Source organism: Suricata suricatta, chromosome X (assembly GCF_006229205.1).
Source record: "Suricata suricatta isolate VVHF042 chromosome X, meerkat_22Aug2017_6uvM2_HiC, whole genome shotgun sequence".
NCBI lineage: Eukaryota > Metazoa > Chordata > Mammalia > Carnivora > Herpestidae > Suricata > Suricata suricatta.
This window is the reverse complement of record NC_043717.1, coordinates 36,466,027-36,482,303: the sequence shown is the minus strand read 5'-3', so window position 1 is coordinate 36,482,303 and position 16,277 is coordinate 36,466,027. Positions and strand designations below refer to the sequence as shown.

At 46.3% G+C, this 16,277-nt stretch overlaps 1 protein-coding gene across 1 annotated transcript in view; it reads left to right on the top strand.

Moving 5' to 3' along the window:
• EFHC2 (EF-hand domain containing 2) overlaps positions 1 to 16,277 on the top strand; it is a 196,502-nt gene that overhangs the window by 178,914 nt on the left and 1,311 nt on the right. Inside the window, exon 14 of the mRNA XM_029930958.1 lies at positions 1,136 to 1,241. Within this exon, the coding sequence (XP_029786818.1) occupies positions 1,136 to 1,241 (106 nt within the window). The remainder of the gene's footprint in view (positions 1 to 1,135; positions 1,242 to 16,277) is intronic.

Sequence of the window (16,277 nt, the reverse complement as noted above, 5' to 3'; positions counted from 1 at the left end):
GGCTCAGTCAGTTGAGCGTCCAACTCTTGACTTTGGCTCAGGTCATGGTCCCAGGGTCATGTGATCAAGCCCCACATCGACCTCAGTGCCGAATCTGAGCCTGCTTGAGATTCTCTCTCTTCCTCTCCCCCTGTCTCTGTGTGTGTGTGTGTGTGTGTGTGTGTGTGTGTGTGTGTGTAAAATAAAAAAAAATTGGCAGAATCTGGTCAAATTCAGAATAGGTGGCATTGAGGTATCATACTAAGAAGTATTTTGCTTGTATTTAGGTCATTCTAGCAATTGTGTTGAAATTGCTAGGTCTTAATGGCCAAAAGTCTATTATGGTTAAGGTTACAGTTATGCCAGTGTTTTCTTTTAAGTGAAAACGGGCTTACTTAATGTTTTTTCTTATAAATTTAAAACAATTCAGAGGACACAGAAAAGCCTGAAGAAAACGGCAAAAATCAGTCTCTCTTCCCAGAAATAGCTGTTTTTAATATATCAGTGTACTATTGCTAGACTTTTCCTGTGCCTCTTTATATAAATATAAACCTGAAGTAAGATCATAACTCTGCATACTGTTTTATAACCTCCTTTCTGCTCAACAATATAAAATGAACATCTTTCCATGACAGTATATGTGGATCTAAATAAACCCTTTTAATGGCCAGATAATAAATGATAAAGGTACCTTTTATCTTTCCTAAAGATATCTTAGTAGACCAAATGAATCTAGGCTCCCCTTTAAAATTTAAAAGGCATGCAATCTGAGAAATACAAGATTTTATTTTACCGACTATAGGACCAACCATATAAAATTAAAGGGACCTTCCAGTACTCTGACCAAAATGGTCTCAGTTACCGAATGAGCTCATTTCTTTCCATGGCAGGTGCCCCAGATATTTATTGAGCCCCTACTAAGTGCCAGCCTTAATCTAGCTGTCAGGGTCACGTTGGTGAAGTAGCCGTGTTGGATCTCTGCTCACAGAGAGTTCACAGTCTCATAGAAAAATAGGAAAATAATAAAAAAGAAAACAAAAACTAGAAAGATACTAAAACATCCTGACATTATGGTTTCGTGGTAGCATTTAAGGTAACATTTTGGTCCTGAATTCTGCAAATCGAGACAAATTACATATTATAATTCTATTTTCAGGTTTGAAGACAGCAAAAAACAAATAAATTATGAGTTATTCTTCAATGCCCTGAACTGGAAAGTGAATCTGATATCCCCGTCGGAAGGAATGTCATTCACTAAAAAGGTAAAATCAACCCCTTAAAATTTTTTTTTTATGTTTGTTTATTTTTGAGAGAGAGACCGAGTGTTAGTAGGGAACAGGCAGAGAGAGAAGGAAACACAGAACCTGGAACAGGATCCAGGCTCTGAGCTGTCAGCACAGAGCCTGACTCAGGGCTCGAACTTGTAACGGCAAGATCATGACCTAGGTTGAAGTCGGATGCTCAACCAATTGAGCCACCCAGGTGCCCCCCTCAACCGCTGTTTTAGACACCAGCCGTGGCTTACCTCCCTTGCATTTTTTAATAGCCTTTGTCTTAACCACTATTTTTCAACATAAGACATTAACATCCATGCTTTTGGAAAAAGCCCTTACGCCTTCCTGGATATTTGTGGCGAAGACCAATCACTTTCCATGCGGAGCGAACACCTACGCTATAGGAGCATGCCTTTTCTTATGCAGCTGAATTTGTGTTAACTCTAGTCACATCCAATTATATGGAAAATAGGATAATAGGTTACAGTTATAAATAGATATAAACACTGTTATCAAGGGATTCTTAACATCATCATGAGCCATGAGAGCAGATCTCAAATGCTGCCTATGTCGAGAACCCCCACTGTGTATCTGCGGCTCTGGATGCTGGTTGGCTGTGGGTGACACAGGATAGTCTGGGGATGCACGTGTCGCAGTGGAGCCACACGTGCCGTAAAAATTCAGTAGACAGATGCTTGGACAGAAAACAAAGTTCCTGCGATCCGATGGTGTGCTCAGCATCGTAGGATTGTCCGAATTCCCCAAGATCTCTTTGGGCCAATTGGCTTCAAGGAGCGGGTGGGTGCATGCTGGTTTGTTTATATCTTAATATGCTCATTCTGGCCTCAACTGGTCTAGGGCCCTGGAGCGTTCCTTCAGGCATGCCACTCTTCTAGAGCGACGGGCAGCCTTAGAGCCCTGTAGATGGTTGGGAGACTGCAGTGGCCTTTGGAGACACGCATAGCTGGGGTCGCATTCTGGCTCTGCCACTTGGCTTAGCTGAGCGGCTTTGGGTCACTTAACTCATTTGCTTATAAATCTAATTCTCTGACAAATCGTGAGCCGGTATCCACTCTCAGCAGGTTCTATGCTCAGCGCTGGTGTCCAGAGAAAAGGTCATTATTGCTGCCTTGGGGTGGGGGGAGCACTGCTGATGGTGGGAATCAATACACTCAGGATTTGGGAGTATGGTGTGATTCCGCCTGCATGGGATGGAATGGGTTGAGGAGGAAGCCTCCCAGAAGTTAGACTGGGGTTGCGGGGGGTGCCTGGGTGGCCCGGTCAGTTAAGCCTTCGACTCTTGATTTCTGCTCAGGTCCTAGTGTCACGAAGTTAATGAGTTAAAGCCCCCCTGTCGGGCTGTGCAGATCCTGCTTGGGTTTCTTTTTCTCTCCCTCTCTCTGCCCCTGCCCTACTTGTGTGCATGTGCTCTCTCTCAGAATAAATAAACTTAAAACGTTTAAACAAAAAAGAAATTAGACTGGCATGGGGGTGGGGGCGGTGGGGGGGCAGGAAGTCTACTTAAGAGAGGTAATGCTTGATTGAAATGTGAAGGATGAATGGTGCGAGTTTGCAAGAGAGGAATATGGCGTGATATGGAAAAGGCATTCCCAACAGGGGCTCTGGGACAGGGGAGGACAGCATGGTGCCTGCACAAACCCAGAAAGAATTGGGGTAGTTGGCATGAAGGCATGAAGGGAGGAGTAGAGAAGGAGGAGGCTCGAGATACTCACGAGGCTGAGGGTTGAATAGTTCCCGCAAGCTCTGGAGACCGTGGACAGATTTCAAGGATGAGCACGACAGGACCACGTGTTCCCTTTAAAGGAAATGTTGCTCTGGCTGGATGGTGGCAAGTTTGGAGAGGGGACATGGGAACAGGTAGACCCATTAGGAGGCCCTTGATGTCCTCTTGTCGCCATGCCAACCGCAAACATGTGAAGCATCTCCTATGTGTCAAACACTAAGGCCGGAAACATCTGTTAACTCATTCAGTCCTCCTAGCAACCCGAGGAGGTAGATAACTCTTGTGATCCCCGTTTTGGAGATGAGGAGGTTAGGAAAACAGCAAGTGCAAGGTAGACTCAGAATTATAACTCAGGCCTGTTTCACGGTGAAGAAGAAAAAAAAACAATCTTTTTTAATATAATTATTATTGGCGATCTTGCATTTAATTCACTAAAACCCAAGATGCCATCACAAAAACAGATTGGGATTGCCCTTTGCTAAGCTTTTAATTCTTATCCATGCGGATACTTAAAAATGAGAGATGGCATTTACAGTCTCCCTTTTCATTCCGTGTTATGGTGTTCTGTGCTAGTTGGATAGCATCCATTTGTCCCGTTGGGACTTTTGTCCGGCCCTCTCTCCCCTGCTCTGAGTCCTGGGCAGCTGACCTTTACGGGCTACGTCAGCGGGTTCGCTAGCCGTCTTCCCCCGACCCCTGCCCTGCCTCTGGTGGGCTGGCCAGCGACATGCACCGACAAGAGAATGGAGGGTGGGAAGAGAGAGAAACTCTCTCCCTCCCTGCCAGTTCCCATGGGCTAACCACCTCTTCCAGAGCTGCCCACCACTCCAGGCTCCAGACTCTAGTCCCCACCCTCAGGAACCCTCCAGCACCCCTTGCCACCCCTTCAGCCCCGGTGGTAGTAATGGCCCCCCCTCCCTCGTTGCTATCAAAGGATCTCCTGTGGCTTTTCCTAAACACTTCCTGCAATTTGGTAAATAGTCACTGTATTAAATTCCCGTCAACTTCCGCAATTTGCACATGTCCTCTCTCCCCTGTGGCATCCTGCATGACGCGAATGCTCTTTCATACTAGTTGGTGACTACCTTTGGGGTTGGTTTCCTTACTTCCTATCTCCTTTCTGTTGTACCCAATCTACCGCCCAAACGTTCACCTGTATGTCGGGGGCTTCATCATTTATTGTACAAAAATGTGATTCTGAGGTGCCTGGGTGATGCAGTTGAGCATCCAGTTCTGGATCTCGGCTCAGGTCATGGTCTCACGGTTCAGGAGTTCGAGCCCCACATGGGGCTGTGTGCTGAGGGCATAGAGCCTGCTTGGGATTCTGGCTCTCCTTCTCTCTGCCCCTTGTGGTAGCTTATCACTTTACTTTTTATTTTCCTGCTGACTGAGTTTGAATGAAATTTAATGATCTTTGGGCCCAACAACTAAGACTTTTTTCAAGAGCAACCCAGCATGCACATATACAGTGGAACCAAAGTTTCATGAAACTGTACTGTTCTGACTACATGTCCCGCAACGTGAGTCTGTCTCCCTGTCTTTCTTCCCTCCTTTTCTTGCCTTTCTCCCCCACCCCCCTTTCTTTTTCTCTTTTTGAGTGTAGTTTGTGACCCATTAAATTGATTTAAGGGCCTGTGAAGCGATGACCACCCACACGGGCAGAAGAACCATAAGTGGGAAGGCCAAAGACTCACTCTCCCTGGAGCCACCCCTCCCCCATTTCATCCCTCACACACTCTGGTGCTGGGGCAGTTGCTGAGTCGTGGACCCTCAGGTGCCTTAGAAACGTAGAGCAGAGGGTCTGAAACCACATGAAGCCGAGTTTGCATCCTTAGCTCTATGATTGACTGACCAAGTGACTTTTTACAAGTTACTCAACCTGTTGGGTTTCCTCCCCTCAAAAACAGAGAGAGAATGGCCCTTCTGCCGGCGTGGCTGTGAGGATTGAGGTGATCCATGTGGGACCCATATAGCCACACCTGTCCCATAGTAAGGACTTAAATGGTAGCTATTATTATTGTTTATAAGATGGAGAGATATTGGGGTACCTGGGTGACTCAGTACATTAAGCGTCCAACTTCGGCTCAGGTCACGATCTCGTGGGTTATGAGTTCCAGCCCCGTGTCGGGCTCTGTGCTGACAGCTCAGAACCCAGAGCCTGTTTCAGATTCTGTGTTTCCTGCTCTCTCTGCTCATTCTCAGTCTCTCTCACTCTCTCTCTCTAAAAAATAAATAAAAACTAAAAAAAATTAAAATGGAGAGGTCTTAACTTCCTCAGGTGAAGGGGCCAGGCCTTGAGCAATCAGCTTCCAAGGCTATGGTCAGTGACTCTACCCTTAGAGGGAGGAGGACAGAACAGGAATGTAGCCTCAGAAAACGGCCCGTGTGTCCACAGTGGGCTTGCCAAGTTGTTACTTACGTACGGCGAGACTTTACTCTTTGGATCTCTTATCAGCTCTGCTGCCCAAGCCTAGAAGCGGTTCCGTCTGTGGGAGACATTTGCAAGGGGCCATTTCTTTTCTGCCAGTTGTAAAAAGAAAAGAACCTTGGTGTGAAATGGCACCAATTTAACTATATCACGAGAACGTCACTAGATCCTGGAGTCCACAGCACTCTGATTTTCCTAAGGTTGTTATTGTTTCGTAAAGAGGACATAAGATAGCTTGGGAATGTTACCAGCAAGTCTGCAATCTCGTGTGAAAATATTTAGTGGAGTGGGTTGAACATAATATCACAGAGTTGATACAGTACAATCGGTAGTGGAAAAGTACAGTCCCTTCTGAACCGAGTAAGTGTGCTGAAATGCTGCTATCCCATAATGCCCTGAGACACTCCCATCAGACTGTGTCACAGGTTGGGTTCTCCAAGAAGCAGGTGGAGTTTAATGTGCAGGGTGTTGATTTGGGAGTATTCTTAGGATCTACACATACGGAAGGGAGTGGGAGGACATAGGAGCCGGCAGAGGGAGCAGTTGAGGCAGCTCTGGAACTAGAATGGCGGTTCGGAGCTGTCTTGAGTTGGGCCACAATGGGTTGGCCTTTATCCCTGTGGGTTGCTTTAGGAAGGGGTATGACCTTGAGTAATGTGACTCCTTCCAGCCAAGACAGCTCTTTAGCTGAGGCCACCGCTGCTGGGGACTCTCAGCAGCCGGGCCACCAAGTCCTTCCCCAAGGAGGTCCTGGATGGCATATCCTAGCTTTCCAGCCAGCTATTGTTAAAGCTCTTGTTCCTTTGTCTTTATAAAAAATAATTGACATACATTGTTGTGTTCATTTCAGGCAGATACCATGGTGATTCGGTATTGACACCCATTGCAGAATGGTCACCCAGTTAGTTACCGTCTGTCTGTCACCATACAGTGTTATTGGCTATATTCCCTGTACTATGCATTACATCCCTGTCTTAGTCATTTTATAACTGGAAGATTGTATCTCTTCATTCCCTTCACCGATTTCGTCCATCCTCCCTGCCCTTTCCTCCCTTGGCGACCATCAGTTTATTCTCTGTAGCTATAAGTCTGTTTCTCTTTAGTTTGTTTGTTCTCTGTCTGACTGACTTCACTTAGTGTGATGCTCTCGAGGTCCATCTGCGGTGTCACAGATGGCAAGATTTCCTTCTTTTTTATGGCTGGCTAATACTGTATTGTACATAGATACCACAGTTTCTCTATCCATTCCTCCACCAGTGGACCCCTTGCCTGTTTCCATGTCTTGGCTACTTTAAATAGTGCTGCAGAGAACATAGGGGTGCGTATGTCTTTTCAAATTAGTGTTTTCATTTTCCTCCAATAAATACCTAGAAGTGGAATTGCTGGATCGTAAGGCAGTTCTGTTTTTAATTCTTTGAGGAACCTCCACGCTGTTTTCCAGAGCTGCTGCACCAGTTTGCATTCCCCCCCACGGTGCATTTCTTCCATGTTCTTGTCGATGCTGTTATTTCTTATCTGTTTTGCTTATTATTTATTTGAGAGAGAAAGAGTGTGTGTGTGTGTGTGTGTGTGTGTGTGTGTGTGAGAGAGAGAGAGAGAGAGAGAGAGAGAGCGAGAGTAAGCGGGAAAGAGGGGCAGAGGGAGAGAGAGAGAGAGAGAGAGAGAGAGAGAATCTCAATCAGGCCCTTCACTTCCAGGTGGAGCCCGATGTAGGGCTTGATCTCACAACCCTGAGATCGTGACCTGAGCTGAAATCAAGAGTCAGACACTTAACCTAAGACTGAGTCACCCAGACACCTCTCCTGTCTTTTTTTTTTTAACATTTTATATTATTTAGAGAGAGCGAGCATGCACATGCGCAGGGGAGGGGCAGAGGGAGTGGGAAATACAGAATCTGAAGTAGGGTCCAGGCTCTGAGCAGTCAGGATGGAGTCCGATGTGGGGCTCAAACCCACAACTGCAAGATCATGACCTGAGCTAAAGTCGGACCCTCAACCGGCCGAACCACCCAGGTGCCTCACCCCTCTTGCCATTTTATAAAAGCCATTCTGACAGGTGACAGTTGATATCTCTCTGTGGTTTGGATGTGCATTTCCCACGTGATGAATGATGTTGAGCATCTTTCCATGCACCCGTTGACCATCTGTAAGTCTTCTTTAGAAAACTATTCATGTAATTTGCCCATTTTTTAAAAGTTTATTTATTTTGAGAGAGAGAAGGGTCGAGTGGGGAAGAGGCAGAAAGAGAGGGAGAATGTCCAGCAGGCACAACGCCATCGATGCAGAGCCCCACACAGGGCTGGAACCCACAAAACTGTGAGATCATGATCGTGTTGACAGATGGGAATGGAGTGTCAGGGGTAGGGCTTTGGGACACCTCCCAGCCTACCCTGATTAAACTCCAGTGTGTGGGGTGAGCAGGGAGGAGGCAAAAAAGAGGAACAGGACCAGTGGCTCTGGCCAACCAGGGCTGAGTAGGAGGGTGGCCTTGGACAGGAGGTAGGAAAGGCAGGGCCTCAGGGAGTTCCAGTGGGGCATCTCTCTAAGCAGAGAGCACAGTGATGGGGAGTCCTGAAGTTAGGACTATCCAGCAATCAGGGGAAGCGAGCAATCGCCCCCCGGGGGCCAGAGCTGGAGGCGTCCCCGTACCAGTGAGGTTCTAGAAGGAAACCTACACAGCACACTCAGAGGAGCCAGGGATACGGATTTAATGAAGGGACTATTGATGGAGGAGTGGCTAGGGTTACAGGAACCAGTCAGGGCACTGGAGCACCCAGGGACTAGCAATAGCGGGAAACCTTCACCATCCCCACATCTAAAGAAACAGAGAGGAGCCAGTATTACTGGAGCCCCGGGGAAGTTGCTGGAGCAGTGGCAGAAGTGGGGGTGGAAGTGGCATCAGTAGCCTGAAATCTCGCTGCTTCCCATTGGCTGAATGCACGCAGTGGCCAGAAAACAAGGAAGCTCAAGAGGTGCCCCCCCCCAGGGCAGTGAGCTGGGTGAAAAAGGGCAGAAAATGGATCTTTGGGGGGCAAATCAAGAAGGAGCCAGCACAGTCTGCGGCCAGAATACAAACTCGGGCTTGGGCAGACCATCCTCACAGCCAGGGTGGAAGGCCAGGTCCAGACAACGGCTCCTGGGGCTTGGTCTGCTAGATGTCAGGACTGGTCCCCCAGACGCAGGCGGGGCTCCCCTACATGTGATGGCCAGTTAGGCAGTCTCCATTCCTGGAGCTGGAGTCCAGTAACAAACAAGCAAAATTTAGAAAGGACTGTGGTCTGGAGCTAGTCTAGCTTCGATTAGTCCCGCTGCCCTTTGGTGAGACATTTTCCTACGTGGACGAGTGTCACCCACCGTGACCGTTGACGGGGGCCTATAGCCTGAATTCTCCAGAGTTCCTTGACGGGGCCCCTGCCTGGCTCCCACAGCAGCCCCATGGGGAGAGCCACCGGGGCTGTAATTTAAGGCTCCATCCATTATGTGACTATCTGTGGTCTCAGCATGTTACCCTGCTGCGGTCAAGGCCCAGAGACCCCATTTCCATTCTGTTGCGCTTGCTCCCAGATGGTAGCTGTAAAACTGGCAGAATAGGTCCTGCTGTTTAGAGCCTGTCTGGTTCATCTCAGGAGTCACGTTTTAAAAAATAACACTCAATTGGTTCTCATATAAACTTTATAACTTGCACTGTGTGACTGGCGTCTTATCTTTTGACGTTTCTGAGAAAAATTGGATGTGGCTTCATTTTACGAGCACTGTTAACTGCCAAAGGCATTAGCAGTTGGCTCTGCAGCCCTCGCTTGCCACGACAGGATGCCCTGTAACCTTGGCAAAGGGGAGCAGGGGCCAGTCGGGTGCACCTTGGGATGCATCTTTGGACACGCCACTTTGAGGATCTTCTTTGGGTATTTAGAGGGTGCAACATCCTGTGGCATTTTATTGTCCCGGTCTTCAGCAAACTAAGTGTCATTCACGACTTCTTAGATAGGAAGCTGAGACTCAAAGACATTGCTAATGGTAGAGACTAACTAAAGTGAGGGGCGGGTGCTAACCCTTTAAATGAGCCGTTATTTTTAGTATCTGAGGTTGAATTTAACAGTCAAAATCAAAGACTGTCCGTCATTCTCATTAGAGTTTAAAAGTAGCTGATAAACACATGGCGATTGCCTGACACAAAACAATAACCTACTCGGAATGATCCCTACCAGAATCTGCTTTGATTCAAAGCGTTGGGTGATGTCCGCTTTGTCTGCCCAAGTCTACAGCTCAGCAAAAACCCACGTCATCTTGACAACTCTGTTTACCCTTTAATGCAGTCTTGAGGAAAGTTTTCTTCTGTAAAGGCCACACCTCTGTTTTAGCTACACTCAGATGACCGTTCTTTCGAAGCTTTGTCTGGGGTACTGGGAAGCAATTGGGAAATACGGGCAATGCAGCAGTGGAGACAGGACTATAAGCAAACCTCCAGGTTTTCTTGAGCTTTTCCTTATGTCATCAGAATGCTCTTGACCGTCACACCAAGGATTTGCAAATTTTTTCCCCAAATTAATTGCAAGTTTGATTTACTGAAATGTAATTGATTTTTACAATTTTCTCAGCTTCCATTAATTAGTTCTAAGGTCATGTCAACCTATGAGAAGGCAGTAAATTTAAGAAAGCCACAGTTTCAGTCCCATCCATGCTACAGGACTGACTCATCTACAAATTCATAGACATTTCGTGTAGAAACGTCTTTTTTTGCGTAAGTGGAAGGGAAGAACAGAGTGAAATCACTAACATGACTCCGTCAGCCTTACATTTTGGAGGAATAAAAATAACCTTGTTTCAGCGAAGCATGGAATTTAATTGGCTCCCGATCTTTCCCCCGTATGCATCTGGTGGCCAGTACTCCAGTAGAAAATTCTAAACTAGGAGACATAATCCAATTAAATTTCCTTTTAAAAATGTCAGAGCAAATAAATCTAGAGCCCAGGAGCTCACACACAGCTCTGCGATTCTCACTAGGCAGCCCCCTTGACTGGGTTTCCAGCCAGTGCCGTCTTTGCTTCAAGGGTGTATGATTTTACAGATTGGCAGCTCCCTTTTTCCCCCTTGCCATTGATGAACAAGTAATTTATTGCCAACTTGTATGACATTGTAAGTAGCTATAGTCAAAGCCTGCTTGGAGGATACTCTGGGACCCTCTTTGTAGATAATGGTTCCCAGGCATTTCAGTGTCACGATTTCCCATCATTGTCGAATTTCACTCTGCGTGTCATGGCTACTCCTTCTTCCAGAAAAGACTGTTAATGCTCCTGGTGAAACTGAGTTTTGTTTTGAGCTTTGGGTGCAGCGTCTAGAATTATCTGGAAGCCACATGGGAGATACTGGCTCCATGCGCAGTTTGTCAGGAAGTCGCTCTGTTCCAAGGTATGCTGTGACTTTCATAGCTTAATAATTTGGGGACATACAAAAGTGCATAGTGTCTTCGTTTGACTTCCTCTAGAACCCGACTTGGAGACGAGGGTTTGAGTGTAGGTAGATTTGGGAGGCTGGGGCGGGAAGTGAAAGGGACACTATTAAGGGAGGGGGGAATGAAGGGCAGGGTGTACTCTCAAGCTAGTGACACCTTTTGAAAACTGGGGCTTAATGCCTCTGGGGAACTCAGGGGTCCAGTGGCCTAGATGTAACTTAGCGTTTCCGCCCCCCGCAAGGGAGTTGTGGTATTTGTCCATCAGCTCCCATCAGTCAGGATGAAGGCTGCTCCTGATGTGGGGGGCAGAAGAATGAATTCACAGGGACTGTGGCATGTCACAGGGCCAGCTAAAGTGGGCCCCTGAGACCGGAGAAAAGCTTTTGGGCCAAAGAACACAGGTGCTGGTGGCTGGAAGTCAGGTCGGGGTACCCCAAAGCAGAAAGGGTGAGGGGATCCAGAGGGCTGCCGGCAGAGCCTGCTATGTCCAGATACTTAAGATCTGCAATGGAAGACATCGCTATTGTGGATGAGCTCTCCTGTTGGAAAATTACCATGCACTTATTTCCACTTTAAAACTTACGTGCACTGCTAGGAATACACTATGATCTGGAGTTTTCTCCTCATCTTATAGTATAGCATGAATAAAAGGTCAGTGAACCAGAGAATATTTTTATTCCCCGCACAGATTGGCATAAGTATTATGTAATGTAGAACATTTGGAGATTTATTAGAACAGTTCAGCATTGGGAGTGTAGGGTCTCTTGTGTCTCCAAAGACCTCTTTATTTTTCCAAGAGATGGCCCATGTGACTCCTTTAGATGGACCCCAATTACAGGCAAAGCTAGGAAGAAGATACCTTATCCCTCTACTTTATCGATGCCTCTCCTCCCCTGAATTTCTTAAATCTTATCTCCTGCTTCCCACCCTCCTTTGAATCACAATTTAATTTCTGTTGATCCATTTAACCTGGGATTGGGGGTTGGGCTACAATTCTGGCACCAGTTCCAATGTGTGGGAGGTTTGCCCTACACCAGGCAACTCTTGACACCAGCGGGGGGGGGGGGCTACAATTCAACTCAGTTCTGATATGATCTACTTGGAGACAACATCAGGTCCCTGTGGATGTAAGGGCCGGCCCCCGTAAGACTGCCTTCCCCGTTTCAGACACCGGTTTATCACCTGTGCTTCTGGTCAACTGGCTACAGATGGGAGGTTCCCACCACCCCCTCCTTGGGTTTGATTACTCTGTTAGAGCAGCTCACAGAACTCCGAGAAGTATTTTACTTACCTGATCACTGGTTTATTACAAAAGGATATGGGGGGGGGCCTGGGTGGGTCAGTTGGTTAACCTCCAACTCTGGATTTCAGCTCAGGCCATAATCTCACAGTTCGTGGGTTTGAGCCTTGCATCAGGCTCTGCATTGATGGCATGGACCTCTGTCTCCCTCTCTCTCTGCCCCTCACACTTGCTCGCTTGCTCTCTCTCTCTCTCAAAACTAAATAAATATTATAAAAAATAAAAGGATATGATTCCAAACAGCCAGGTGGCAGAAGTGCATGGGGCAGGGTAGGGGGAACAGGCAGGGAGCTCCCATGCCCCCTCCGGCCACCCCCCTAAAATGTCCACGTGCTCACCAACCCAGAAGCTAGCCGGTCCCCATCCTTTTGGGTTTTTACAGAGGCTCATTACAAAGGCGTGATTGATTAAATAATTGGCCATTGGTGATGGGTCCCGACCTCCAGCTCTGTGCCTGGAGGTGAGGGGGAGGCTAGAAATGACAGTTCCAACCCTCTTCTAATGACAAGGGCAGTTCGCCTAGCAACCAGCCCCCTGTCCTTAGGTGCTTTCCAAAAATGTCCCATTCACATAAGACACCTTATCCCTCTCGTCCCTTAGGTTCCTTAACCCCTGCAAATATGACTGTGGCGCTTCTCAGGTATTTGGGCAGAAAAAGTCCCTCCCACTTGGAGCCTAGAGAGTAGTGACAAAGGGAAATCAAATGGAGAGAAGTGGTATTGATCTAGAGAGAGAGCATAGTGGGCCGGGAGCAGTCAAGAAGGCACAGCTTGAGTCATGGAATCCAAAGTAATGAAGATGGAAAGAAATGGACTCCTGCTATGTTTTCATCTTAAATTATCCTTCATGTCAAACCTCAGGGTATTTACTTGAGCTTCATTGTGCCCGGTCCGGCTTATTGCTAGTAAGTGTAATAATCTCCAAATTCTTGGGTTCTCATCATTCCAATGTGAGTCCCTCTATCTCTTTCTCTTCTACTGATAAAATTTTAAATCATGATTCCTTGCTGAAAAACAAGAAACTTCTGCTGTCTAATAAAGCTATAAGGAAAGGATCTTCTAGAATTGACCTTTTCCCTAAGAGAATGCATTTCCCAGATAATTTCTTTGCAATGATAAGAATTCCATAATGTATTTTATTGTTTTTGTATTGAAAATTTTTATTAAAAAAACTATCAAGGAAGGGTGATTTTTTTTTTTAATTTTAGAGAGAGAAAGAGTGCAGAGGAGGACTCCCATGCAGGCTCCACACTCAGCACGGAGCCTAACACAGAGCTCCATCCCCTGACCCTGGGATCACCACTCTAGCTGAAATCAAGAGGCAGATGCGCAACTGAGCCACCCAGGCGCCCCAATGTTGAGTCATGTTGAATGCATATACTTGCATTATAGTCCTCTATTGCACAATCACATTTAAAGACACCACTTAGGGGCACCTGGGTGGCTCAGTTGCTTAAGTGTCCGACTCTGGCTCAGGTCATGATCTCACAGTTTGTGGATTGGAGCCCTGCGTTCAGGCTCTGTGCTGACAGCTCAGAGCCTGCTTTGGCTTCTGTGTCTCCCTCTCTGTCTTCCTTTCTCTCCCTTTCTCTCTCTCTGTCTCTCTGTCTCTCAAAAATAAACAAACACTGGGGTGCCTGAGTGGCTCAGTTGGTTGAGTGTCTGACTTCGACTCAGGTCACGATCTCACAGTTTTTGAGTTTGAGCCCCGTATTGAGCTCTGTGCTGGCACCTCGGAGCCTGGAGCCTGCTTTGGATTCTGTGTCTCCCTCTCTGTCTGCCCTTCCCCTGCTCACACTCGCTCTCTTCTCTCACTCGCTCACTCTCTTTCTCTCTCAAAAATAAATACTAATTTTTTAAAAAAAAAAAAGACACATTATTTTCAACTCAGCTCCTCTTGTTGAAAATGTTAGGATCAAATGTAGCCCAAGGCTGAGAGCCGGCTGCTTCTCGATAGGCCCCCTCCTCTGCTGCGTTCTGGGGGCAGCTCAGTGGAGCAGAGCCCTGGAGCCTCCGTGCTGGGGTTACAGTCCAGGCTCCTCCTCTCGCTGGCAATGTTCTGGACAAGCAGCTTAACCCTTCTGTGCCTCAGTTTCCTTTTCTGTAAATAGGTATCCGAATAACACCTACCTCTTAAGGTTTTCTGTGATGATTAAGTAACTTAATACATATAAAACACAAGAGTATCTGTTACATAATGAATATCCAATAAATGTATTATTATTATTATTATTATTACTATCACTACTAAGCCATGTAATTCCGCAAAAATCTGCAACCAGTTCGTCATCATAAATCGTCTCTCAAAGCATCTCTTTAACACCTTAGAGACGCCAGGGCTTGGTGCTTTGATTCTGATTCTTTATCAACGTTACTAATAACCGTAGTTTTACATATCACCCATATTTCAGTTACCTTCACGTCTTTGCACAGCTCTGGACTCGAGCTCTGTGCTCCACACAACCCTATTTCCCAGGTGTTTACCAGAATCTTCACCTTGATGTCCTATGGGCACCTCAAATTTTTAAAAATGTCCCAAATTGAACTTGGTTTTCCTTCTCGGACCCTTAGTTCCCCATTAAAAAAAAATGTTTACAACTTCTCCTCTTCCTGCTTTCTTTATTTTGCTTTATAACATCGCCCTGGGTTGAGTATTGCACACCCTGAGTCCAACCCCCAAATCCATGTCTACCCGAAATCTCAGAATAGGAACTTACTTGGAGACGGGACTTTGCAGGCGTAATTAAAAGGTAACATGAAGTCATACTGGATTCAGGTCAGGTCTGCATGCAGTACTTGGTGTCCAGTGCCTGGACTTTACCCTTCCCATGGAGTGGCAATCAATTTCTGTTGGCTTAAGCCTCTCCATTTTTGGTCGTTTGTTAAGGCAACCCTATCAAAGTACTATAGAGAGCATCAATGGGACTATACTCTGAAGTCATAGAAAGATCCTTACCTGTATTCGTTTACCTGTATCCTTTGTTTATAAGGACACCAGTCATATCGATATAGGGACCCACCCTACTCCAGCATGACCTCATCTTACCTCTGCAATGACACCGGTCACCCCATAACACTACCCCTTTCTTTCATCCCCACTCCAAATTGATCACCTTCCAGGCAACCTATGTTCTACTGCAGCAAAAACCTTTCAGCTCCTTCCTTTCACCCTGGGAGCAAATCCGACTAATTGCTGATCAGATTTCTCTGACGAAGACCCACCTGTGACTTTCCCTAATCAAGGCAGCAAGGATAAACTAACGCAGAGAACCCAACGTTTTGGCCCCATCTTTTCCTTCCACCCACCTCTCTCGCCCCTTTGTACTGTGTATCCCAGACCACTGGGCTGTTGACTCTTTCTTGAAAATAAATTTGTTTTTTATTGAAAATTGATCTTTAGGTCTGTAGGCCTTTGCTCATGCTGTTCCCAGCGCCCAGAAAACTTCCTCTACCTGTGCTTTTGACACCTTACGACTCTGGATACTGTTATAACCCTAGGAAAGATACAGCACCTCTTATATAAAACAATTAACCTTGACAGTAAAAATATAAACAGCCACAGTATATGGACTTCCTCACCCCCCCATTGATACTAATATCACCCATTGAAACATAAATAAAAAGTGTGTGTGCATATTTGTGTGTATAGATTTACATATACAAGATTTTTTGAAATCTGACATGTTTACTACTTAGATAATTCAGTTTTGTTGCCAGTCAGCTCATCAAAATATTCTCAAACTGCTCTAAAATAAAGGTATTTATTTTCTGAAATCAAAAAACCTATATACAGGGGGCGCCGGGGGGGGGGGGCTCAGTCGGTTAAGCCTCCGACTCTTAGTTTTGGGTCACTCATAATCTCATGGCTTATAAATTCAAGCCCAGCATGGGGCTTTGGGTGGCCAGCACAGAGCCTGCTTGGGATTCTCTCTCTCTCTCTCTCTCTCCTCTCTCTCTCTCCCCCCCCACCCCCCTCAAGCTCTCTGCCCCTCCCCACTCATGCTCTCTCTCTCAAAATAAAGAAAACACATATACACAAATATATCTATAGCTGTATATATCATGTTATATATAAACTATATGTGTATATATATTTATACTCACA